Raw genomic sequence first — 26,439 nt, 5'->3', positions numbered from 1 at the left:
AGGCTTTTTTGATGTGGGGCTTGCTTAGTAATTTAGGTTGTCTTGCAACTCACTTTGTAGCCCAAGTTGGCCTCAAACTTGGCAGTGGTGCCACACATCTATAATCACAGCCCTCAGGAGGCAGAAGCAGGCAGATTTCTTGAGTTCCAGGCCAGCCTGGTCTACAAAACTAGTTCCAGTACAGTTAGGGCTACACAGAAACCTCAACTCGAAAGAGAGACAGAGAGAGAGAGAGAGATTGATTCTCAGTAGTAGTCCTTATCTCTTCAGTCTGCCTATTCCGTTTATCTGTAAATGACTTTAGTTGCTACAAACTTTTTTTTTCTTCCCTCAAGACAGGGTTTCCCTGTGTAGTTTTGGAGTCTACCATGGAACTAGCTCTTGTAGGCCAGGCTGGTCTCGAACTCACAGAGATCTGCCTCCGTCTCCCAAGTGCTGGGACTAAAGGAATGTGTCACCACTGCCCGGCTGCTGCAAACTCTTGACCCAACATGTGAAAGGCCTGATGTGACAAAATCTGCCTTCTTCCTTTTTTTTTTTTTTTTTTTTTTTCTTTTCTTTTTTTTCCCCTTTTCTTTTTTGGTTTTTCGAGGCAGGGTTTCTCTGTATTGTTCTGAAGCTGTCCAGGCTGCCCTTGAACTCATCGAGATCCCTGCCTTTAATTTGCGTGTCATCCTTGCGCAGGGGCCATGTTAATCTTCTCTGTATCGTTCCAATTTTAGTATATGTGCTGCCTAAGCAAGCACCAAACTCTGCCTTCTTGATTCTGCTCCACCATTAACACGGTTGTGGGACCAGCTGCTTTAAAAGTTAATTCTGTCTTGCTATTTGAGGACATAGATAGTGGAACAGAGTGAAACGCCTCAAGGACGAGTACTGCAAGTCTAACGCCAGGGCAGTTGAAGAGTGGTCTTTTAAAAGGGAGGACTTGCTGAGGCTCACATGACCTCCTACTAGTTCTGTGGTCCCTCAGGCATCAGGGCGTGATTTCTCCAGGCCTCCTGGCAGCTATTGGCTGAGAGGTGGGGCTGGCAGCAGTTGCACGGAAGAAGGGAGATGTAGGGGCGTGCCCAGATGGGCCGCAGGCGCTTCCGACTGGTTGGCAGCATGTCGGGGCGTGTCCCCCATAGACTGCGGGCGGGTGGGGTTGCAGGCTGTGGGAATCTAGCGTAGCTTCCTATCGTGCACCTGAGAGCTGACGCCCCTAGTCGACTAGGCTGCACTCGCTCTGCCCCAGCCACCATGAACCGCTTCAAGGTGTCCAAGTTTCGGCACATGGAGGCCCGGCCGTCCCGCCGAGAGGTGAGCCCGGCCCGCGGACCCCGCTTCCTTACTTCTGGTCCCAGATGACTTCCATCCTCCTGTGCGAGCCGGCGCACTGTACACCCTGGGCTGCGAAGACCCTCTACGCCACCCCGCCCTGAGCTTTCCACCCGGAACAGCTCTCTTCAGCCGAGCCCCAGAGTCCAGGCCACCCTTTCACTGCCTAGGGGACAGAGTCCGGAGCTCTAGTGACGCGCCCTGGCCGTGGGTGAGCCCGGTAGGCCTGGCCTGTTTGCCTTGCCCTGGGACCCCCAGGAGGCCTCTCAGCCCTCCCAGCTGCGTCCAGGCCTCTGCTTCCGGTCGGCCTTGCTGGTAGTCAGACTGGGAAACTGCAGACGTGGGGCTTCTCCTTACTCCTGTCTAGGATCGGCCCTGCCTAGGGCCGGGCAGTGTAGAGATGCACCTCTTTCTTGTGGTCTCAGTGAGATGAGGGAGCCCTCTGGGGAGGGAGCCTTGGCGGGGCAGGCTTCCTCTCTTGGGTTTCCGGCTCTTCTTCCTCTGTTGGCACAAGCTCTTCTCTTACTACAGTGATGCTACTGGTGGCGGTTGGGGCATGAAGAATCTAGAACAGGTGGATCCCAAAGAAAGTGTCGAAAAGGACAGAATGTTTGAGTATGCTTCAGAGACCAGGCCAGCCCTGCACCCCACCCCTGCCTGTCTCCCCTGTTATTTGGAAAGCCTGGAATGTCTTCAGATAATTGGGCTTAGGAATTAACCTTTAGTGACCCATCAGTAGCCCAAAGCAAGTTATGACAGCTATGCTCCATTTACATTCTCTGTACAGTATCCTCTTTGTACCTTAGAACAGCAAACATTGTGGCATTTCTCTTCCCCTGTGGCACTTAACAGCCTCAGGAGGAAGATGGCCAGCTAGCACAATGTAAGTGCATTGAAGAATACACAGGTTGTGTGGTGGGCTATGATGTAAAGTGGTGAAGTTGAAGTAGGGGTTAACTGTGGAGAATACTGTCTGGGAGGTGGATTTCAGAAGGGTAAGAAGTAAGAGAAAGCCCAGATGAGGACATGGAACGTGGGTCCAGGGTGGACAGAGGGCATTAGTCAGGCAAAGCATGGTGATGGATAGTATAGGGCAGTCCTGCAGAGGAAATAGTTGGGTTTTGTTATGAGTACACCGTGGAGCCATTGACAGATGAAGAGGAAGTGTTTAGTATTTAGATTTGAATTATGGTCATTACTCGGAGTGCAGTCCTGGAGGGGTATGGGGACCTTCAGGGGCTTCTTCCTGTGTAGACCTCCATCCAACAGTTAAACAGACAGGCCCATGGAACTAGGGGCCTCAGGGAGAACTTCAAATAGTTTATGTGATTGGAGGTGGGAGGGCAGGTTATCTGTTCTCCTTTTCAAAGCTATAATCTGCAACTGCACAGTAGACATGAATCAGGGAGGAAACGTAACGTGTGGTACTGATGTTCTACCGGGTGGAAAATGGTCAATAAAATAGCAAATTTAGGTGGTGATGTTGCAAGTGGGTGTACCGGGGAGTGTGGGTGCTTTGTTAGTGAGGCAGAAGGATTGCAGAGCAGTGCTTTGACAGAGGAAATGGGGAACTTGCTGAGCTCAGTTGCAGGGCAAGTGCTCTTCCTCTCCCCCATGTGTGGGCGTGTTCACATCATTGTCTATTCACTCACCTCAGGGAAGAGCATGTTCTGAGGAAGCCAACTCTGCCTTCTCCCTGCTGGGCGTGAATGTTCTCAAGGGGTCCTTGGGACCTAGGAGAGCTCTCAGCAGAGAATCTGCAGAAGCCAAGCCCAACTTCTGTTAGCTTGTCACTTCTTTGTCACCTCCCCCCTCTTTGAACTGAAATGCTCCCCTCCCTGGACACTTGCACTTCCTTCTGACAGCCTCCTCTTCATTAGGGAACCGGTTTGCTAAATAAAATCACCCTCTTAGCTACTTAGATTATTTCAAGAACATTTGGTATGTTTCAAAGGATTGAGTGGGACAGACCCAAAAAAGTGCAATTCTGTATCTAAAGAGATGCTTCTCTGATGGTGCAGGACTCAGGCAGAGTTCCCTAGGGCTGAGGAAATGACTTTATTAATAACCTGCTTTCGGTGCATGCATGAAGACATGAGTTTGATGTCTAGAACCTAGGTGATGATACCTGCTTATAATCACCACACACCTGCACAGATGAGTGGACATTTGGAGTTCACTAGTCAGCAAGCCCCGCTGAATTTGTAAGTTCTATATTCTGGATAAGACACTGTCTCAAAAACCAAAGTGAGACCAAGCATGCCTTTAATTGCAGCACTTGGAAGGCAGCGGCAGGCAGATCTCAGGGTTCAAGAATAGCCTGATCTACAGAGTGAGTTCCAGGATGGCCAGGGCCACACAAAGAAACCCTGTCTCTAAACAAAACAAAGTGGTGGCCCCTGTGGAATGACTCTAGAGGTTGATCTCTGGCCTCCACATTTACACATGTACCCACATACACAGAGAGAAGATGGAGTTTCTTGTATTGTGACCCACTCTATGCATGAGCAGAAACCTGACACCATGTTTCTTATTCTTCATTTGTAGGCCTGGATCAGTGACATTCGTGCAGGAACTACCCCTACATGTGGGAACCACATCAAATCAAGCTGCAGGTGGATTGCCTTCAACTCTGACCGCCCAGGTAGGGAAGTAAGCATGGGAGAAAGTCACCGTAGGAAGAAGGGTGAGCTCCATTACATTGGAGAGCTGGAACAGCCTGGGCTGAGGCAGAGGCAGACCTCCCCCTATATACTGCTCAACATAAAGCAGTCAGACAGATTTTTTTCTTTTCTTTTTTCTTTTTTTTTTGGAGACAGGATTTCTCTGTGTAGCTTTGGAGCCTATCTTGGCACTCACTCTGTAAACCAGGTTGGCCTCAAACTCAGAGAGCTCCACCTGCCTCTGCCTCCCCATTGCTGGGATTAAACGCGAGCGCCACCACTGCTCAGCAGCAGATAGATTTTGCATAAACTATGCTTGTACATAAATCATGGTGGTGGTTCTAGCCAAGTGGGAAAGAAATCAGTGCTTCTGTTTCAGCCATCCACACAGACAATTCCCCTCCTTCTATCTGGGCCTTGGGTGGCTGGGATTGATCATAATGAAAATCTGAGAAGTCCTGTGCCAGGTGTGGTGCACCTGCCCATGGTCTCTGCTCCAGGAGGCAGAGCCTGGAAGATTGTAAGATAGATAGATAGATCCTGAGCTACCCAGACTCCATCTCAAAGAAGAAAACAAAAAAAAATCTTTAAAAAAAAAAAGCCCTATGTTAGTTGGGACTCCCTTGGCTGTTTGTGACAACACAGACAAACCAACTTAAGCACAGGATACATACCTTTTTGGCTGACTCGGAACTTTAAGCAGAGCTGGGTCCAAAGGTTCACAAGTACTATCCACGCCCACTCTGTGCCCCACTCCACTCCCATCCATTTAGTTTTTCCAGATAGAGTCTCATTGTAGCCCAAAGTGGCCTCCAACTCATAGGATTCCTTTTGCCTAAGTATCCCAGGTGCTGTGATTAAAGGTGTAAACCATCTCCCTTCCTTCTCTGATGAAGATGGGAGGAGAAGTAGCTGACAGCTCACGGCTGACCTCTCTTGTGATCTGCAGAGTGAGAAAAGAAAACGTTTTCCCAGTGTTCTGTACATCCACTGCAGATAGTTCAGCCAAGGCCTCTTCAAAGTCAGGAAGAAAAGTGACAACTGGTAGAGACTTTCAGGAAGTCACATGGGTTTGGGTCTGGTCTTCTCTTGTAGCCCTTCGAAGGGAGGTAAGTGGCACCCGCTAAGCTCAAAGTTCCTGTGTTTGTTTAATAGGTGTATTGGGCATCATATCTCAGGAAGGCCATGGAGAGAGCAAGAGGCATGTGGCCTACCTTGGCTGCCATTCAGGTGAGTGGTGCTTGATTGAGGAAGCCTGGGGCCAGGAATTCATACATACTTGGTCCTATTGCCTGTGGCTTCTTGTCCTCACTGTGTGTTCTGCAAGGTACTTGGGGTCAGAAGGCTGCACCTGGTTTGAGGTTCTGGCCTGGAGGAGGGAAGCTGGTGTTCTAGTTCATCAGCATGGCAGGAGAAGAGTGTGCAATATCAGTCCTGCACTCCCAGATATCTTACCTGAAAACATGGGCGCGCGCACGCACACGCACACACACACACAGACAAACAACTCATATGGTGTTCTCTGGAGTGCAGCAGGGCACCTCTCATTTGCAAGGCTCCTTCCCAGCCAGGCTGCTAAAAGCCATCCAAGGAAGTGGCTCTAATGGGCTGCAGAGTGAAGATGGGCCCTTACAAAGGGCTTTTGTCTACTGCAGCTTTTCTGGGATTCCTAGCAGCCTGCTTGGCAGCCTGCCCACTTTGGGGAAAGTTTGCTATCCCCTAGGCATTGGCCTAGCTGGCTTTGTCTCCATAGCTGTAGTTCCATGACCTAATCTTTCTTGTTGAAGACCTGGGGTGAAAGAAGAAGATAAGGCCTTAGTCCTTAGGTCAGGCAGGGAGAGGGAGAGTTGAAAGCTGGGATGCTCCTCAATGTCAGAGATATGATGATGATGTTGACTAAGGTCAATAATAAAAGCCATGATTTATGTAGAATCCTCTGGCTATTTTCCAGATTAAATTTTTTTTGTTTTTATTCTATTTTTATTATTAATTTATTTTTTACATTCCATGTTTTGTTTTTTGAGATAGTTTTTCTCTATGTAGCCCTTACTGTCCTGGAACTCATTCTGTAGACCAGGCTGGCCTTGAACTCAGAAATTTCCCTGCCTCTGCCTCCTGAGAGTTGGAATTAAAGTGTGCACCACCACACCTAGTCCAATCTAAATTTTGTATACATTTTTTTATGCGAATGGGTGTTTTGCCTGCATGTATGTGCACCACATGCATGTCTGGTATCTGAGGAGCCCAGAAGAAGTTGTCAGATTTCTTGAAGTTACAAATGGCTGTAAGCACCATGTGGATGCTAGGAATTGAACCTGGGTCCTCTGAAAGAGCAGCCACTGCTCTTAACTGCTAAGCTATCTCTCCAGCAGCCCACTATTCCAAACTTTAAAAAAGTTTTGTTTGTTTGTTTTTTTTGTTGTTGTTTTTTTTTGTTTTTTTTTGGAGACAGGGTTTCTCTGTCCTGTCCTGGAACTCGCTCTGTAGACCAAGCTGGCCTCGAACTCACAGAGATCTGCCTGCCTCTGTCTACTGATTGCTGGGATTAAAGTCGTGGGCCACCAATGCCTAGCTTGAAAAAGTTTTAAGATGTCATTTGGATACCATATGTACTGCTTGTTTTAATGAAGCATTGATTTTTTTTGGTTAAGTTTTTTTGTCGTTGTTGTTTTATTTTTGTTTTGTTGTGTATGGTTGTTTTACCACATGTCTGTACCACGTTTATGCAGTGCCCTTGGAGGCCAGAAAATGGTGTTGGATCCTGTTTCCAAGTGTTTCTATTTTTATCTGGACCCTCTTATGGTCCAGCACAGCAGTCCTACGCAGTCATTATTTTGCTCTCCCATTCTAAAGCAAAGGTCTGGTCTGTACATTATTCTCATGGCCAAAGCCATCCAAGGTTGACAGGAAAGCAGGCCACCCAGCCCAACTCCTGCTAGGGTAGTGCATCAGGCTGCACTTCCAGTTGTGGAAGGCTCCAGGATTCACCCCACAAATCTCTTTTTGGCTTAAGCAGCTGGAATTGCTCTCAGTTGTTTACTGGGGAGAGGAATATGGTGGTGCATGATGAACCAAAGCCAAAAGAGAAAACAGGGCTGGTGGTTTGGGGTGGAAAGAAAACATGAAGGATAGCTGGTAAGGATGGGTCAACAGGCCAGTATTACCAATGCAAGAGGCACTACTGCTGTCCTGACTGCTTGTCTCAATGTGGGTGAGAATACTGCTATCCATCCAGTCAGCAGAGGCAAGCGAAGTGGGGTGGAAAGGGATAGGCAACCCTTATAGTGACTTTGGTCTGGATCAGGCAACTGGCATGTAACAAAGGAATGAAATGTGGTAATGAAATTGAGTCACAGGATGAGTCCTTGTACACTTAGACCTTGAATTCTCATAGCAACCCAACAGTGAGTACTGCAGTAACAACTGACTAAAAAATGAGGATACCAAAGCCCAAAGGGTAAGCACCATGCTTAGAAGAACACAGCTAGAAAGGAGTGAGCTGAGGGTTAATTCCAGCCAGTCTTGCTTCAGAACCTGTACTTATTAGAGTGGTATCCTGCTGCCTTCCCTTAGTTGGAGCAATAGCAGGTCCCATGGCCAGTCCTATCACCTACATCTCAGGCTATTCTAGATGCCCCATTGCTCTGTTCCTCTGGCTGCTAGGTGGCCCAGGCAGGCATGCCCCAAGATGAAAGGCTAGAAGACAGGGAACATCCAAAGGCAGGAAATAGCCAGAGTCTAATGTACCCGGAGTCTCCCATCATTAGCACTTTGTGGGCCAGAATAGCACTTAGTATCTCTAGGGCAGACCTTTTTTTACCTTGTACCTTTTTAACCTCCTTGTTGTTTTGTTTTTCAAGACAGGGTTTCTCTGTGTAGCCCTGGCTGTCCTGGCACTTGATCTGTGGCTGGCCTCAAACTCAGAGATCCACCTGCTTCTGCCTCCCAAGTGCCTAGTTAGATCCTCAGCACAAAACAAAACAAAAGAACCAAGGACAAAAAAATCACCTGACCAAACCAAATAAAGTTAGAAGCACTTGGGAGGCAGAGGTAGAGGCAGAGACCACCTACCTAGATAGAGGTACTTGTCTGAAGAGGTGCTTTTATGCAGGCTTGATGGTATGAGTTTGATCACTGGATCTCACAAAAAGACACTAGTAAACTTATTCAATAGAATTGTCCTCTACTTTCACATGCTGCCATTACATGTGCCTGCCTGCATATACACATATACTAAAGTAAATGAATTAAAAAAATGTATGTATATATGCAACCACAGCAGTGTTTAAAATGAAAAAAACAAAAAACAAGAAACAAAAACAAACAAGCCAGATATGGTGGCACATACTCGTAATCCCAGCATTTCAGGAAAAAAAGACAGGAAAGTCAGGAATTCAAAGTTATATCCAACAATATATACAATACATCAAGTCTGAGGTGAGCCTGGGCCACATGAGACTATGTTTTAAAAAATTAGAAAACAGATTTCTTACATGTTACAACAAAAATCAATCTCAGAAACACAAGAAAGAGGGACTGGAGAGGTGATTCAGCAGTTAAGAGCACTGATTGCTCTTGCAGAGGACTGAGGTTCAGTTCCCAGCACCCACATTGGCTGCTCACAACTGTCTGGAACTCTACTTCCAGGGGAATCTGATGCCTTTTTCTGGACTCTGGGTGCTGAGTGTGTGTGGTGCACATACACTGCAGGCAAAACATTTATACACATTAAAGAAAATAAAAAATTATTTAAAAAGCAGAGAGGGGATTAGAAAGATAGCTTAGCAGTTAAGAATACTTTTGGATCTTCCAGAGGTCTGGGGCTCAATTTCTGTCACACCCATGTGGTGGTTCACAAACATCTGCGATTCCAGTTTCAGGGACCTGACATCTTTTGGTCTCTATAGGCATCACATATGCAAATAGTATACAGACATACACCCATAGGCAAAGCACCCACATCCCCTATAAAAATTAAAATTAAAAACTCCATACTGTACTGGGTGATTCTGTGTTAATATGCAGAGTAGGGGGCCATCAGACGTTTTCTGTAAAGTTAAAGGCAGTGTGTATTTTAGGATGCAGAGACTGTACAGTTTCTGTCCCAGCTACTCAACTCTGGGTAGCATGTTCTTCATGGTAGTAGAGTGCCCTGAGTTTGATCGTCAGCACAAGACAAAACCAAGAACAAAGACCCACCTGACCAAACCAAATAAAGGTAGTTAACTCTGCAGTTGTTGCTGGAAGCAACACAGACCGATGCATGATGGAGCTATGCTGTAATAAAGTTATAGAAACAGCAGTCCAAAGACTCACCAGGATGTGTTGTAGTGTCCAGTGTCCAGAGGGTACGTGGCTTCTCAATGTGGGTTAAGGTGTCACTGCTGAAACTCTGAGAGGATCTCACTGGGTCTGAAAGGGACATTCAACAGATCTGATTGCTCCTCCATACAGATCTGGTCACTGACCTGGACTTCTCTCCATTTGATGACTTCCTCCTGGCCTCAGGTTCAGCTGATAGGACGGTGAGTGAGGCTGGCTGGAAGAGCTGCTTATGACCCACCCTCTATAGTCTGAAGTCTCCGGGCCCTGGCCTCTATTTCATGCCCTTGCTGGCCTCAAGTGCCTGCTCAGAGCTGCTGTTGTGATGCATGACTGCCTGGGGGAAGCAGGCTGGGGTGGTGTGTGAAGCTGTAGAGGATTACAGGGCCCTGCAACACTCATAGGCCATCCTTGTTAGTCTCTGATCACACTCTACTCTCCCTGAGTTGGGCTCTCTCTGTTTGTGTCCATAATAGGATATGTGGCTCCCAAACCCTAACAGGTAAGATTCCTCAACTCTAAGGTATTGGCCTGGTTTCAGCATGAGACCTTGCTTGCTGGGACCAGGATAACTCTGGGCAGGCCTGACTAGCTAGTGAGGTTACTAGCATCTGGATTACAAACTTGGTCTTTCTTTTAGGTAAAGCTCTGGCGGCTCCCAGGCGCCAGAGACAGCCTTCCCTCAGTGCCTGGAGTGGTGCTGGGTCCTGAGGAGCTGCCTGTGGAAGTAGTGCAGTTCCACCCTACTTCAGATGGCGTTCTGGTGAGCACAGCTGGCAGGGCTGTGAAGGTCTGGGATGTTGCCAAGCAGCAGCCCCTGACAGGTACGGCCACTCGGGAGTGGCTGCCCTTCTCGGGCAGCCCCCATCTGGACAGCCCTTCCCTTCTCTGTTGGTGTTTTTAGTAGTGTGGGGAAAAAATATATCAAGGATGGGGTACAACTCAGTGCTGAGTGCTTGTCTTGCATTTCTAAGGCCCTGGGTTCCATCACCAGAATTCTAAAAAAAAAAAAAGTTCTATAGTATGGTAGGCACATAGTATACATTCTTTGTTTTTGCTTTTTGGGTGTTGGGATGTTGGGTTTTGGGGTTTCTCTGTAGCTTTGGAGCCTATTGATGTTTAATAAGGATCAGGAGAAACAAATAGGCTGAATAGATGTTTATTCAGGGAGAAATAACTTACAACATAGACAGGTGAACACCAGCAGGTTCCTGGTCCCAAGGATGTCTCCGGATGTACTTCTGTCCCCATACTGCAAGCAAGAGAACTCTCCGAGCCCCCTCCTCAGACTTAGTTCCCCCAGGTCACGTCCGGCCCTGTCTCCACCCCCCTCCCATGGGCATGGTCTATGCCACAGGTGCGAAAAGTGAATATCTCACTACAATTCCCCTTTTAGTCTAAAGAAAAGATTTGGGCTAGATACAAAAACTATATACAAACACTGAATAACAAGTATGCTCTAAGAAAAGGAAAATTGAGAACATACAAACTTAAGACCTAACTATCTAGTCCTAGGGTGAAGTCGAAACGGGGTTTACAATAGAGTTGTCCTAAGCTGGAAAGCTTAAGTCTAGTACCTAATATATCTAACTAGGAAGAGAGAATAATAGTTGTGATAATTTAATCTTCAACCTCATCAAAGACCTGAGAAGGAAAATAATAATACTAGGGTAGGCAGGAAGTGTGGATGGGCAACTTCCAAAAGGTGCAGCGAAGACAGAAACAGCAGGATACCTGGACAGTCACACAAGGTCTCATAGCAACGTTGATATGGACAGATTTGGCTAAGGCCTAGAGTACCTGACAGACCACAACAAAAGCGGGGAGGTAAAAAGGCTGTCTTACCCTGACTTGGCAGGGTTCAGCAGTCTTCTATGTTTGTCTCCTGCAAGCACATATGACCACATCTCCAAATCAGTGGTCAAGGTGGGGGCAATTCTTTGCCCAACAGGCCATTAGCTGAGGCGAGATTGAACTCCAGCAGGAGCAACAACAGGTCCAACATATTTTCGGGAAAGTGCACGGTGCTGTCAGGATCAACAGTGTCTCATGTCAACGGAGTACTAATATTAAAACATTTAAATGCCATGTTCTGCAGGTCTATGAAGTGATTGAAGATTAAGCATCTATTTCTGACTAATCTCATAGGTATAGCAAACATGGGTGAAGATGATCTGTAATACTCAGGAACCTAACTATAAGATGATCTGTAATATTCAGAACCTAACTATAACACTGATTGAAACTTCCCTGAGTAAAACAGGGACAAATACCTAAGCGATGTAACTGTGTACGTATATATACATGTAAACCCCTAAAGCAGAGGTAGAGTAGAAATGTCTAGACCAGAAGTGCAGCTTGATAAAAATATCCTAAATTGTGTCAATATACAAAATTGTTTTGAACATAAGTAAAAGTATACATACATAGAATATGGTAAGGATATTGTGCAAAAACATCATAACTGGAGAGATTTTCACAATATGACAAAATATACAGTTTATATACAATTCTGGGAAGGGAATAAACTTAATTTTACATAGGTTACCACATATAAGAATCTATAATCAAGTAAGCTGTATTATACTAATTCTCACTATTACTAAAATAGTTTACAAGAAGATAGGCTAATCTATCCATATCCCATCTAAACCATACCCTATCCCTTTCTAAAAGAGATACCCGAGTCTAAGCATCACCTTCCAAACCCAACCCTAAGAAGATGAATATTATCCCTAAATGCCTAAAGTAGGGAAAGGGGACATTGTTATCTTAAGATTACTTCCTGCTGAACTGGGACAATGGTTGCCCCATGGGATTCTGTAGGAAGAAAATTTTTAGCAACAAAATTTCGACAGGACTGGCTGTCACATGTGTAGCTAGTCACTGTGTGGCAGGAAATGCTTGACTGGAGTTCTATCTGAAATTTTGGCCAGGGTGTAATAAGTAGGTGCCCCATTACAGCTAGCTAGTCAGGAGTTGTCTCGATCAAAACAGTCTCAAACCAGTTTTAGGGGTGATATTTGTAGTCCAGATGCATCAGGTTGAGTCAAGTGGAAATGACGAAGTGGGGCCCCATCTTCTTTCCAGAGAATTCAAGGATTGCTGTTAGGAATTGTTACTATTCCTTGTGGAAAACTTAAACATCAATATCAAAGTAAAAATTTCAAGTTTTAAGGTATTCATATAGGGAAAGGCAACAATAAGCATTAAAATGTATATGAGAAAATTAGGATTTCAGAGAGAAAATTGCATGTAAGCAAATGAGTCCCCAGATTTTGTTTTCTTCTGCCTTGCACCAATTGGCTTCTTGATATAAGGCAGAAACTGTGAATTTAATCTGAACAACATGCTTGAATTTAGAGAAGGAAAGCCAAATCCAACTCTAAAGCCAGCATTGGTTTACATGAATTGGGACTAGAGGAATACTAGATAGTAAACTTCTGACACCAAGATAAAAGAGAAATAGATTTCTGTATAGAAATAGTTTACTAGAATTGAATATTTTTACCATAAATCAGATTCCTCTTCATTAAGTGATTCTTTCTGGAGAGCTATCTTCTCTTCTGTAGGTACCTACATGTTTGGTGTCTCTAGGCTGTTTGAAGATGGGTATTTTCTGTTTTCCTGTAAGGACAAGAAAAGAACACTTCCCCTAGCTTTGAGAGGTCTCCGCACATTTCATGGGACCCAATTTGTTGGATGACTTGTCATTTCTTTTCATTAAGATGTTTCTTTTGTTCAACTCTGATCTTGATCAACTTAGATGGTATCCATAGCTTTTCTTCTCCTGTAGATACAAATGTGAAACCCCTACCCCAACGTAACACATATCCTGGTCAATACATCCTTGAAGTACCCAGCTGATTTAGTTCAGAAGTTTTTTTTTCTATTGTCCAGTGTCTTTCTGCAGCTGTTTTCCTTTTTCATTAGCATTAAGAAAGTTTAACGTGGGGTCACATGCCTTTAATCCCAGCCTCCTGAGTGCTGAGATTAAAGGCATGTGACACCACCACCTGGCACATTCTAAAGCTTTGTAAGAAGTAGTATGCCACCCTCCATCGCAGTAGGCATCTATCATATTCCAAACCCCCAAACTGTAAACGAAGGAAGGATGTGGAAGAGCAAAGGTGAGGGTGACATAGTGGGTGCATGTGTTAGAGAAAGCAGAGGTGAGCATGGAAAGTGAGGGCCAGGCTGGGAAGCAGGGAATCTGACAAGGTTATTAAATAGTGGCATATCCTGATGAGGACAAGCTTAAAGAAGGAAGCCTCTAGATGCATCTGTAGCATATGTGGGTGGAGCTGCTGTCCCTGCCCTTCCAGGCTGAAAGATTATCATTGCTGCTGACTTTGCTGCTGGTGTTACCCCAAGGCAGGCCTACCCTCCTTTACTTCCCTGGTGCCCTCATCTCCTGGTGCCTGACCTTTCTGTTTCCCTGCAGAGCTGGAGGCCCACAAAGACTTGGTGCAGAGTGCTGTTTGGAGCCGGGATGGAGCCCTTGTGGGCACAGCATGCAAGGTAAGTGGGCAGCAGGCAGCCTGAAAACTTAGCATGGGGCTAGTATGTTCAGGAAGTCCTCACACCTTGCATGCTCAAAGATACGGGCTGAAGAACCCTGAGTCAGGATAGGTGTCTGAGCTCCCTGTGCACCTGAAGCACTTTAAAAGGGGCTTGAGGAAAGTCCTGTGCTGCCTATTTCTGGTGTCTCCTCTTTGATTTTGGTTTTGTCTTGTGTATCAGTAAAGCTGTACCAGCTGCCTGAATGGTTTCTCCAAATGGCTTTCCATAACATCCAACTTGCTTCAAGGACAGTGCAGACAAGTGGGCAGTTATGACCTATAACTCACCTCTGAAAGGGAGTTTGAGGCCAGTCTGGACTATATAAAATTCTGTATCAGAAAATAACAAAAGGAATGGGGGTAATGGAATCAGAGAGGGAAGTAGGGAATGCAGAGAAGGGGACCAACCAGTGACGGCTTCTAGTCTTGCAGGCTTCCAGGCCTGTGGGTCCTTATTTCCCATGTTCTCATCTTTAATCTGCCATTTTTCGGAAGACACATCTCTCAGGCTTCTTCAAGTCTCCTTTCTTGTTTTATTCATTACTCAGTAAGTTCCAGATGCTGGCTTGAGCTCTGGAGATTGAAAAGTAATATGAGCCCAAGATACTCTGGTTAGTTTATTCACGTTTAACACTAGAGGCTGGGAGACACTTCCCAGAACATACATAAACTTGGCCTTCATTCTAGAAAATGAGGCCTGGCTATAGACAAAATGGGTATACCAGTCAAGGAACCAGCCCTGGTGACATATCACCTGAGTCAAGACCAGCCTCTCCTTTCTTTGAGAAACCTCTATGTCCCACCTCACTGATGTGATGGTCTTTTTTCTCTTCTCTGAGCCTCATTTACCACCACAATTGTGCAGGAAAGACAAAGAATAATAACCCAATGAGCAACGGCGATATTGCCATCACAGTGTGAAGTACTATGCCTGGTCTTGCTCTCTTGCAAGGCAGAGTTAGAAGGAAAAAGCCCAGCCCAGGGGACTCATGCTAGTTCCCACGGGAAGACATTTTCCCTCTAGACCCAGAGCCCAAAGCTGCCACAACAAGAAGTAATGTTTTCCAAGTTGGTGGCACAATACAGTTATGAGCCTGTAAAGTGACCTCTGCTCCTTCCCCTCCTTTCCAGACCTAGGTGTGCCACTTGTGGGGAAGTTGCACCATCTCTTCCAGGCTGGTACCTGTCGGCTCATGCTAGGGCTAGTGGGTAGCTTGATTATGTGCCCACTTCTGGCCCATAGGTTTACATAGGAGGCCTACAGTGTTGTTGCAGTAGTAGGTGAGCTCACTCCATAAGAGAGAGTCAGAGCCCCTCTTTGCAGAGGTTATTGACCAGACTCTGGCTTTGTGCAGTTGCTGTTTGTATTGCCTGACTGAGCCAATATGGCAGGCCACTCTCCATCAGAGGGGCCTGGTTCTCAGTCCCATCTTGCTGCTGCTAGTGGGGCAGCTCTGCCTCTCTCAGAGCACCCAACTGACCATAACCTCTAATGTCTGAGAGAAGAAACAGGAGGCCACTAGAGGGCGGACAGGCATCACAGATGGAGGGCTTGGCCTGCTATGAGCTCCGGGAGCCTAGCCCAGAACAGCCTCAAGGCTAGCTTACTGGGAACCTGATTTGCACCCTGCCTTAAATTGCTGCACTTAGTGGCTCTGTGGCACTTGTTGCATGCTGAGAACAATGTTGCACTCCCAATCCCAGTGCCCTCCTGTGAGAGGTGCTGCTGCCACCTCATTGTCATTGGACTCCGTCTTGCTTAGGTCACAAAGCTGGTCAATGGTGGGGTTAGCATTTGAATGTAGGCCGCCAATGTTCCTCAGCAACTCTAGCCCTGCAGAGTTAAGAAGTGATTTCTCTAGCCCTTCACCTTAGAAACTTTCTATCTCTCCTGTCCTTTATGTCTCTTGCGTCTTTTTTTTTTTTTTTTTTTTCCCTGTTCTCAATCTCAAGTTGTTCTCTGTCCTTTGTTGTCATTGTCCTATCTGTCCTGTGTTTAGCTCTGGTTGTGTTGGCCACTCCTCCCCTCATGTCTGAGCTCATATCACATGGCCCCAGGAGCCCTGGCTGTGGTGGGCAGTGCTGCTCAGGAATGGAGTCCTGGAGTGTATCAGGTGCAAAGTGTAGTTGGGAAAGCTTTCCCAGAAGAACCCTGGGCCTCCCTGACCGCACTAGGCAGGCCTAGCTTCCCAGGCCCACTCTAGTCAGTCTGCCCCCTGCAACTCTGTTTTTGCCCCGTGTCCCTGCACCCCCTCTGTCTGCTTCATCATATGCCTTCCCCCTCACATCATACCCAGCAAGCTCCTATCTCAGCATCCTGCTTGTGATTTTCCACTTTGTTTTGTGCTTGCCTTTTGAGATTCAACTCAGGTTTCTTCCAGGTTTTCCTGTGACAGCTCTGGCTGGAGAGTGCAGCCCTTAGCTGTGACTCTGTCCTCACTGGGGCTGACTGTTCATCGGTCCCTCACAAGCACCCAGACTTAGGCTATGCACAGAGCAAATGCTGACTTGGCTTCCCTAATATTTGTTCTAATTTTTTGATTGACTTATTTTAAGTTATTTTGTTTGTTTATTTATTTGTATATGGGCGTTTTGTCTGTATGTGCATCTGTGTATCGCGTAGGGGCCTGGTGCCCTTAGATTCTTGAAACTGGAGTTACAGAGGTTAAAAACTGACATGTGGGTGCTAGCAATGAACTTGGGTCCTCTGAAAGAGCATCCAGTGCTTTTAGCTGCTGAGCCATCTCTCTAGCCCCCTCAAAATATATTTTGAGACATAAGCTGACCTATAACTTCACTATATAATCCAAGTTGGCATCAAATTCAAAGTGATCCTCTGCCTCCACATCTGAATGCTGGGACTATAGACATGAGTCACCCTTCTTGACACAATTTTATTTTTATTTAGCAGACTATTTTAGAACTGTTTTATAGGAAAAATATAGCAGATAATACAGAAATTTCCCATATTTCTCTTCTCTCCACATCCATTTCCTTTATTATTTTGTTGTTGTTGTGTTAAAATGTTTGTTTTGAGATGTGTAGCCCTGGCTGGTCTGGAACTGGATATATAGACCAGGTTGACCTCATGGAGATTTGCCTGCCGCTGCCTCCTTCGTGCTGGGATTAAAGGCAAATGCCACCATGCTGAGACTATTATATTTTTCAGACAGTCTGTATAACCCAGGCTGACCCTTTATTTGGAACCCTTCTACTGCCTCAGCCTCCCAAGTGCTGAGATTACCAGCACATCCCACATCTGCTTCTCCTTACTACCTCTTGCACTGGTGGGATACACTGTTGCAATTATACAGATATTGATAAATTCTTAGAAACTAAATTCCAATTTTCATTAGATTGTTTGCTAGTATGCATACATGTCAGAGAGGAATGTGTGTGTCCATGCAGATCAGATGTTGGGTGTCTTTCTCTGATATTTCTATATTTATTTTTCAGTATATATTCATTTTCTTTTATGTGTGTTTTGCCTGAATATTTGTATGTGTAACAGTACATGCTTGGTGTTCATGGAGGTCAGACAAGGGCAATGGATCCCTTGCGACTGGAGTCAAGGATGGTTGTGAACTACTATGCCGATGAATGTTGTGGGCGTATTTGTACACTGTGTGAAGATGTATTGTTTGTGATTGGTGTGATGAAATGCTGAAGGGCCAATAGCTAGGCAGGAAGTATAGGCGGGATTTCCAGGGAAAGAAAGGAAAAAGAGGACATAGAGAAGAAACAGTTGGTACAAGATGCAAGGGAGGTAACACCATGTGGTAGAATGTATATTAATATAAATGGGTTAATTTAAGCTACAAGAACTAGTTAGGAACAAGCCTAAGCTTGTTGAACTTTCATAATTAATAAGAATGTGAGCTGTCAGCCCAAAGAAAAATCCGACTACAGATGTTGAAAATCGAACCTGATCCTCTTCCATAGCAATGGGTGCTCTTAACTAACTACTGAGCCATCTCTTCAGACTACCCCCACTCCATTTTTTTAACTAAAAAAGCCAAAAATGACAAGGTATGGTGGTGCATGCTTTTCAGTTTTCTGAAAACTGTTGGGAGGTGGAGGCAGGGAGACCCCTGTGAATTCAAGGCCAGTCTGGTCTACATAACGAGTTCCAGAATAGCCAGGTCTAATGTAAAAAGACTATCTAAAAAACTAAAAAGAAAAAAAAAAAGTATTTTGTTCTTATGTTATGGCATACAACTTGGGTAGGTCAGAGGACGACTTTATGGAATTGGTTTTCTACTTTACCTTTACATAGGTTCCGATTCAAACTCAGATCTTGAGGCTCATGTGATGTCTTAGGTACGGTTGCTGCTGTTGTGGCACCATCCCTGATGAGCTGGGCTCTCCCACATCAAGAAAAATGCCCACCAGTGATGATGGTGTGAAAAAAAAATAAAAAAAAAAAAAAAAAAAAAAAAAAAAAAAAACTAAAAATGTCCTACAGAATTACCTACCGGAAATCTGATGAGGGAATTTTCTCAATTGAGGTTCCTCTTCCCATATAACTCCTGCTCATGTTAAGTTCACACACACAAAAAAAATCAGGATACATGGCAAGTTCCTTTTTCTGCTGAGCCATCTCAGCACCCCCTCGACCCTATTGTATTTATTTAGACAGAGTCTGACATTTCACTATGTACCCTTGACTGGGCTAGAGCCCACTATGTAGAACAGGCTAGCCTTGACTATGGAGAGCTACTTACCCTAGTGCTGGCATTAAAGGGATGCACCGCCATGCCCAGCCCATCCACTTAGTTTTTGAGGCTGTCTCTCTTAGTGATCCTGGAGCTCACCAACTGGCTGAACCATTGAGCCACTGAACCCAGGATCTTTCTGCATCCACCTTGTGGTGCTTGAATTCCAGATGTGCACAGCTGTGCCCATTTTCTTACTGGGTACTAGTGATGCTGATTACAATAATAACTTAACTCCCCAAACCATCTCCTCAACCCCAAACTGACATTTCAACAATAAGTCTTCATATCCATGAAAATGGAATATCCATCCATTAGTTTATATCTTTTTTTTAATCAGTGTTTTTTGTTTGCCTGTTTTGTTGATACATGCTTTGTAAGATTTATAGCTAAATATTTCAGTTCTTTGGTGCTGATGCAGATATAATGATCTTAGTTTGTAAGTCTGAGTGTCATTTTTGAAAACATGAAAAATAGGTATCTGTGCTGAAGGAAACAAAGTTGAGTTATGCTAAAATATAAAGTGGAAATGTTGGCAAGCCCCCACTTCCCCATCCTTCATACCCAGCATTGACTAACCCATCTAAGCTCAGTTCTTTCTCTTTGATTAGCAAACTCCCAAAGTGTAATGGAGTGCAAATGGAGATTTGTATTTATTTTGACAGTAGTACACTCACACTATGCCATGTTGTCCTCAACTCCCTCTTTGCACCTAATAATTTATTATGGCCAAACCTATAAATCGTGGATACAAACTACTGAGTTGTTTTTTTCTTTCAGTGGTTGAACCAGGACTTTATGCATACTTGCATGCTAGGTCTGGCCTTTACCCCTGAGCTACAGTGCTGGGCATGTGTCCCAGCTTTTTACGCATTTGTGCATGGCCATTTTATTTCAGTTATAGATTTTTGTCTTTTTTCATCCTAGTCCTCAGGTAATCTTTATCAGTTAGTGCATTGAAAGGATGGTTAGGAAAGATTTAGCTTCTCTTTAATCTGGGCTTGTTGGTGCACATCTGTAATCCCAGCACTTATGCTGAGGCAACAGTGGGATTGTTGCAAATTCAAGGCCTGCATGGGGTACATGCACAAGACCTTGTTCTCCAAAGCATTGATAAATGTAGACTGAGACAGGGATTGCTGAAACTAAACTCTATGTGTGTGTGTGTGTGTGTGTGTGTGTGTGTGTGTGTGTTTGATCGATTGGACATGGGAGCCAGAGGTTGATACTGGGTGTGTTTCTTGATCATCCTCCACCTTCCTGTGTGTATCATATGTGTGTGTGTATATGGAAACCAATGGTTGATGTTGTGTCACTTTCTTATTTATTTATTTAGTTATTTATTTATTGGGGGTAGGGGGAACATGCACCATGTGTGGAGCTCAGAAGACAACTTGTGGGAGTCTGTTCTTTATACCATGTGGGTTTTAGGGATCAAACCCAGGTTGTCAGGCTTGGTGGTAAACACAGTTACCTGCTGAGCCATCTTACCTTTGTTTGTTTGTTTTCCTAGACAGGGTTTCTCTGTGTAGCTTTGGCTGTCCTAGCCTACTCTGTAGACTAGGATGGCTTCGAACTCACAGAGAGCCACCTGCCTATGCTTCCCCAGTGTTAGGATTAAAGAGGTACGCCACCATTACCCAGCAAGCCATCTTACTTGATCCTACAGTATGTTTTTTTACTTTTAAATTTTTTTATGTATGTTCTATCTGCATATATCTGTGCCATATGAGTATAGTGCCCTCAGAGGCCAATTGGATGGAGTGGAGTTATAAATGCTTGTGAGCTACCATGTGGATGCTGGGAAATGAACCCAGGTAATCTAGTAAAGCAGTCAGTGCTTTTAACCACTGAGCCATCTCTCCAGCCCTTCCCCACTGTATTTTTTGAGACAGTGTCTCTTACTGAACCTGGGTCTCATTGATTTGGCTAGACTGGCTAGCAGTGAGATTTGAGGATCCTCCTGTTTCCGTCTCCATACCCCCAGAGCTGGGGTTACAATACACATCTGGTTTTTGTGTGAGTGTTGGGGTCTAAACTCAGAGCCTCATGCCTGCATAGCAGACACTATTAAACAAATCACCTCTCCAACCTCAGTGTGAAGTTCTTTAAATGCAGAAGTACCATCATCCTGTAAAGCCCTGCCTTAAGAAAGAAAAGCTGTGGCAATGGTGTGCATATAACATGTCTGGCAGGTAACGGGTGAAGGTGGAGTATTGTCATCGATTGTTGTCCTCTAGGAGTCTGGGCAGGAAGGGATCTGCCCTCCAGGTAAGATTGAAGACCTCCCAGCTAGGGACATAACATCTGGTCTGTGATGCCAGTCTGTGTAATGTGGTACCAACCGAGAGCCTATAGTGCAAGAGACAAGCTGGCCTCCAGAAACCCTCAGGCTTTAATTATATCCTTTGGTTCTTTCTCCCTTTTTTCTTTTAGGACAAGCAGCTACGTATCTTTGACCCCAGAGCAAGAGCCAAAGCCTCTCAGGTAAGTTAATTCCAATGCCGGTGTGTAAAAACCCCTACCCACAGTTCCAGGACCTGGAGGGACCTGGTGGAGACATTGCTGGGAATTCTTTCTGAGATGCGATCTCTGAGTCCTGGGAAGCGCCTGGCTTTGATCACAGGGTGGGATATAGCCAGGCTGCTCACAGGCTGTCAGTGGGGGCATTCCCTGAGTTCAGGAATGCAATTTGAGATTTCAGTCCCCTCCTCTCCTTTGAACCCTGCTGTCTTTTTCTGGCTTGAACAGCAGAGACCAGCTACTGAGGAATCAGAAAGAATCCTTATTCCATTTCCTGTATCCAGGTCTTTTAATGGACTATGGGATGTACTGACTTCCCATTCCTGCAAGACCTGGGGGCTTTAGGTATTTTGTTATTATCTGTGTACTGGGTACCTGGAGTCCATGTAGTCATGACTTCCAAATGAGGCAGTGGGCATAGGGCCTCTGGAGAGTCATTCATTTCTCTAACAGACACCCTGTAGACAGCAGTGAGCTAGACATACATACAGCCCTGTCCTCAATGGTTGTTAAGGGCTTCTCTTTCCTGAAGGGCTTACTTAGTGTTTGTCCTGATGACTTACAGGACTTACAGATGAGGACTCAGTTTTATAATAGGCCATAAGCATATGGCCAGAGGTGTAGAAGTCATCTGAGAGGATATAAATGGGAGAAAAGAGATTTTTCTAGAGGGGAGGCAGGCTATTGATACAAAGGGTCTGTCCCCTGGAATATGAGAAACCATTAGAGAGTTTTTAAGCAGGGGGTGAGATCAGTGAATTTCTATTTTATTTCCTCTCTCTCTTAAGACTTATTTACTGTTTTTGTGTGTATATGTGTGTGTGGAGAAAGAGCCTGCATGCACCCATACGTACATGGGTGCCCACTGAAGGCAGAATAGGAGGTTGGACCCCTGGAACTAGAGTTGCAGGTAGTTGTGAGCCACCTGATGTGGGAGTTAGGAACTACACTCAGGTCCTCTGGAAGCAAGCACTCTTAAGTGCTGAGCCATCTTCTCCTAACACCCCCCTTCCTTTCTCTGTCTTCGTTCTGTTTCTCTCTTGAGACAGAGTCTCACCAGGCTGGTCTTGAACTTACAGAGTTCTATCTGCTTCTGTCTCTTGAATATGGGATTAAACATGTGCACTACCATACTTGTTATATTTGTATTTCTTTTCTTTTTCTTTTTTTTAAAGAGACTTACTTTTATTGTTCTTTTAAAAAATGTTTGTGTATTTTATATGTACAGTTATTTTGTTTGCATTTCTGTGTATCTTTCATGCATGCAGTGCCCACAGAAGCCAGAAGAGGGCATTGGAATAGAGGTTACAAATGGTTGTGACCTGTTGTGTGGGTAAAAACCCTGGTCCTCTACAATAAAGGCTAGTTCTCTTAAGCACTGAGCTATCTCTTCATCCCTAACTTTTATTATTTTGAATTATGTATCTGCACATGTGTCTGAGTAAGGGCTTGTTGTTTGAGTGCAGATGTCTACAGAGATCAGAGGCATTGGATCCCCCAGAGCTAGAATTACAGACAGTTGTAAGGTTCGTAACACGAGCACTGCAAACCAAACTTGAGTTCTCTGCAAGAACCTCATGTAAATTTTTCTTTTCTTATGGTTTGGTTTGGTTTTTTCGAGAAAGGGTTTCTCTGTGTAGTCCTGGCTATCCTGGAACTTGCTCTGTAGACCAAGCTGGCTTCAAACTCAAAGAAATCCGCCGGCTTCTACCTCCCGAGTGCTGGGATTGCATCACATTTAACTTCTAAACCATCTCTCTAGCCTCAGGATTTCTATTTCTTTACTTTTCTTTCTTTTTTTAAACAAAAAGAATTTTTTAAAAAAGTTTGTTTTATGGGTATGAGCATTTTGCATGTGCCCTTATAGGCCAAAAAGAGGGTATCAGCTTCTGTGGAATTTAACCCCTGTGGGGTCCTCTGGACAAGTAGCCATCCTTCAGCCCCAGGAATTCGTAGTTCTTAATAGAACTGGAAGCTGATAAGGCTTTTTTTCCCAGGGAGATGTGGTGCCAAGTCTTGTTCCTAGTAAAGACCTAGGCCCATCACAGATAAGTCTTCCTCTGCTTTGAGGGCTGATTCTCCGTAGGGAGCTAAGGATAGCCTGGGGCTCTTGCACATTACACTTCTTGGGTCTAAATAGTTTGCCACAGGCTGGCCTTGTGTTCCTGGAAAAGCTGCTGACCTCAGGTTATGGGGTGTGAACAGTAGGCCTTGCCTGATAGGCTTTCTCTGACCCCCAAGCCTTTGCCTAGAAAGAGGTACCCAGGTGTGTTTTAAGGTGAGATAGAAGCCCCTCCTCAGGGTGACTTGCCCAGCGTTCCTAGTGGGAGGGCACACTACACAGAGCACCTGCACTCATGCCTACTGAGGCGCCACATTGGCCGACTGCTTGAGTGTTTCCTTTCCTCATTCCGTTTCAGTGTCCTCTCTCCAGCCTGCATCTCCCCCACCCCCTCCTCCTTTTTCCTCCCCTCCTACGCCTCCCTAACACCCCACAGAGGTGGTCTGTGAGCGAGGCTGAGGTGGAGCTGGTGTGGCTGCTAGCCAAGTTGTTGAAGAGTACAAGCAGGCTTTGGGGATCTGGGCTGGAGGAGCCCCCTGGAGGGGCATTAGTCAGGAGATCTGGGAAGCGCGTGGGCAGCTACACTGGCCGCTGGGATGGTGCCTGTGTTTGGCTCTGAGGCTGTATGCAATGCGGGGGCAGCAGCAGGCCTGGAATGCAGCCCTTCAACCGTCCCTGCCTCCCCCCCCCCCCCACTTCCGCCCAGGGCATCTGGCCCACACCTGGCTTCTATTAGGAAAACCATTGCTGGCGGCCAGGGTGGTGTGAGCTGAGGGGCCAGCTCAGAGAGATTCCTTCTGAAAGTGCTTTCTCTGAGTTCCCCCTTCCTTTCTAACAGGAGTCAAAGTGGGGGTGGGGTGGAGTGTACCACCCTGATCCTACCTGTGCGTGTTGCTGGCCTCTCCTCATCTGAGCCCTATGGTCCTCAGAGACTGGAAGCTGCACATACCTCCAATGCTGTCCTCTCTCCACTGTCAACTTTGGCCTGTGCCTCTAGGTACCTGATCTTGGAGCAAGTGACACTTAGGTGGCTCCCTACTGTATTTATACCCTTATTCCTATTTTTATTTATGTAGGCTTTGATTTGTTCGGGTTTGTTGTTGTTGTTGTTTGTTTGAGACAGAGTTTCTGTATGTATCCTTGGCTTGTCCTGGAATTACTTTGTAGACCAGGCTGGCTTTGAACTTACAGAGATCCGATTGCTTCTGCCTCTCGAGTGCTGGGATTAAAGGCCTGAGCCACCGCCACCACCACCACCTGGCTTAATGTATTTAGTTTTATGTGTATATTTTACCTGCCTGTATGTAAGTGGGAATGGAATTCTGGATGGTTGTAAGCTGCCATGTGGGTTGTGGGAACCAAACCTGGGCCCTCTGGAAAAGCAGCCAGTACTCTTAACCTCTGAACTATCTCAATTTCAAACTTTTGAGGTTTGAGTAGAAATGGGCATCAGTGGTGAGAACCCAGGACCTTCACTGGGGGCAGGATAGAGTAGGGAAAAGCCTTCTAACCTTTCTTTTGGACATGTGCTTTCTAACTACCTCAAATGTCAGAACGGCTGGCTGAGAGGAGGTTGGTGGTGGTATCATCATGGCTGTGTAGCGATTCTGTATTTCAAAATGGGGGTTAAGGGATGGGAGGGAGCCACAAGCCAAGCAGGTATTTGCTGGTAGTTGTAGTTGCCTAGGAGATTGCACACCTCCTGGAGAAGTTCCCTTTTCCCTAGAAAGTTTAGAATTTTCTACCCTGCATTGGGGGGGTGTTGCCATGGCATTGGAGAGATGTGACTGCACCTCAGTTGGAATGTGAATATGCCACTGCCCCCTGGTTGTGGTCGGCTGGGGTGGCTGGACCACTGCCATTCCTGTTCTTTTCTCCAGGCCAGATGTGGGAGACTTGTTAGAGGACTGAGTGGCAGAAAATACCTCCATGAGCATCAATATGCTTAGTGACCCTACAGTGTAGGCCAGCCTTGGAAATGTGCTGGAAACCAGAGGCATCTGGACTGGTGGTGGCCCCACTTCTGCCATCTTCCAGCTGTAAGTCTCATCATCTATGAGCCACAGGACCCCTCAGGATAATGAGTCCTACCTAGCTCACACGGCTTAGGGACTTGAGGAGCCTCCAGCTGCATTATGGACTATCAAGGCAGACAGCTTCCTCTGTCTAGGCCCCTGATTTTTCCATATGTTAATGGGAAGGTAGAAGATGTGGATCAAGGTACATTCTACTCCATGTACATTCTACTGCGTGAAAAGCTGCCAGTGGCAACCACCCTAAGCCTGTGGGAAGTACAGAGATTCTTCTGCTCACAGCTAAGCACTAAGGGAACCAAGAATGTTAAACACACAGGGTTGTCCCTTTAAGGGAGGGATACATGACCTGTTTATCCAACCAGAAGTCTGGGAGCGGATGTGGTTAATAGCCTGGTGACCTTTGTGCTATCTGTGTGGCCAAGACAACACCAGATCCTCCCCAGACCCTTTTCATGAGCTTGTCAATCTATAGAACCCATTTTATGGAAGGTGTTACATGTACTTTACAAAGAGTTTTGATGTAGTCATGTCTTAAACTTTATTGTACACATAGTATTGATTTATTACCAAGAAAATTTTCACCAAATTTTGCCGTTAAAATAAACTACTTGGGGTCAGACTCCCAGAGTTTGAACCGACACCAACTACTGATTGTGTTGAACCGAACTGCCCCTTCTTGGCCCCTGTGGATGGTTACTCTGCTGGCTATGGTAGTTACACTGACTTCTGCACCAGATCAGCCACCTTCTCCCTGCCTGCAGCTTCTTGGACCTTTTTGCTTCTAGTCTCTATGCAGAGCTAGCTCTGTGTAGATTCTTCCATTCTAGCTCAAATAAAATATTATTTCAGTTATATTCTGTGCCCTGTTAACTTATAAAATACATATTTGCAGCAACCCAGCACTTAGGAGGCTGAGGCAGAAAGTCAAGTGTTCAAGACTAACCTGGACTACATGGCTTGACCCTGTCTCAGAAAACCATGTCCCCACCCCCCAAAACTAAACACCAAAACACAGGCACAGTGCTGAACATTTAGTAGATTCTAATGCCTAGTTCTGCAATGGATGTCCAGGGGAAGATGTCATTGTGCTTTTCAGAGGTGAAGAAACTGAGGCACAGGGCAGTGGAGACAAGGGTGGGTTTTCACCAGGGCAGTATGACTCAGGGCTTCCTGTCCTGACCTCATTTCCTCCTTTATGGTGTATAGTAGTAAACTGCAGTGAAGTTACTCTCTTCA

General features: G+C 45.6%; 1 protein-coding gene and 1 non-coding gene across 5 annotated transcripts in view; one reads left to right on the top strand and one right to left on the bottom strand.

Moving 5' to 3' along the window:
- Positions 1-638: 638 nt before the first annotated feature.
- LOC127219901 (U6 spliceosomal RNA) lies at positions 639-746 on the bottom strand. Its single transcript, XR_007834328.1, has one exon. It is a non-coding gene; the product is annotated as a U6 spliceosomal RNA (small nuclear RNA).
- Positions 747-1,114: 368 nt separating this feature from the next.
- Positions 1,115-26,439, top strand: part of Coro7 (coronin 7) — a 64,780-nt gene continuing 39,455 nt past the window's right edge. For 2 of the 4 annotated variants that reach the window (XM_051181322.1, XM_051181321.1), the window contains exons 1-7: positions 1,122-1,302; positions 3,868-3,964; positions 5,139-5,213; positions 9,438-9,508; positions 9,946-10,129; positions 13,750-13,826; positions 21,019-21,069. In XM_051181322.1, the coding sequence (XP_051037279.1) occupies positions 1,243-1,302; positions 3,868-3,964; positions 5,139-5,213; positions 9,438-9,508; positions 9,946-10,129; positions 13,750-13,826; positions 21,019-21,069 (615 nt within the window). In that variant the 5' untranslated portion in view covers positions 1,122-1,242. Of the gene's footprint in view, positions 1,303-3,867; positions 3,965-5,138; positions 5,214-9,437; positions 9,509-9,945; positions 10,130-13,749; positions 13,827-21,018; positions 21,070-26,439 lie in introns of all 4 variants that reach the window. The other 2 variants (XM_051181323.1, XM_051181324.1) reach the window with 2 other exon arrangements.

The sequence above is a fragment of the Phodopus roborovskii genome, unplaced genomic scaffold (genome assembly GCF_943737965.1).
Source record: "Phodopus roborovskii unplaced genomic scaffold, PHOROB, whole genome shotgun sequence".
Lineage (NCBI taxonomy): Eukaryota > Metazoa > Chordata > Mammalia > Rodentia > Cricetidae > Phodopus > Phodopus roborovskii.
Note: the sequence above shows the minus strand (reverse complement) of the source record. Positions and strands in the feature narration are given on the sequence as shown.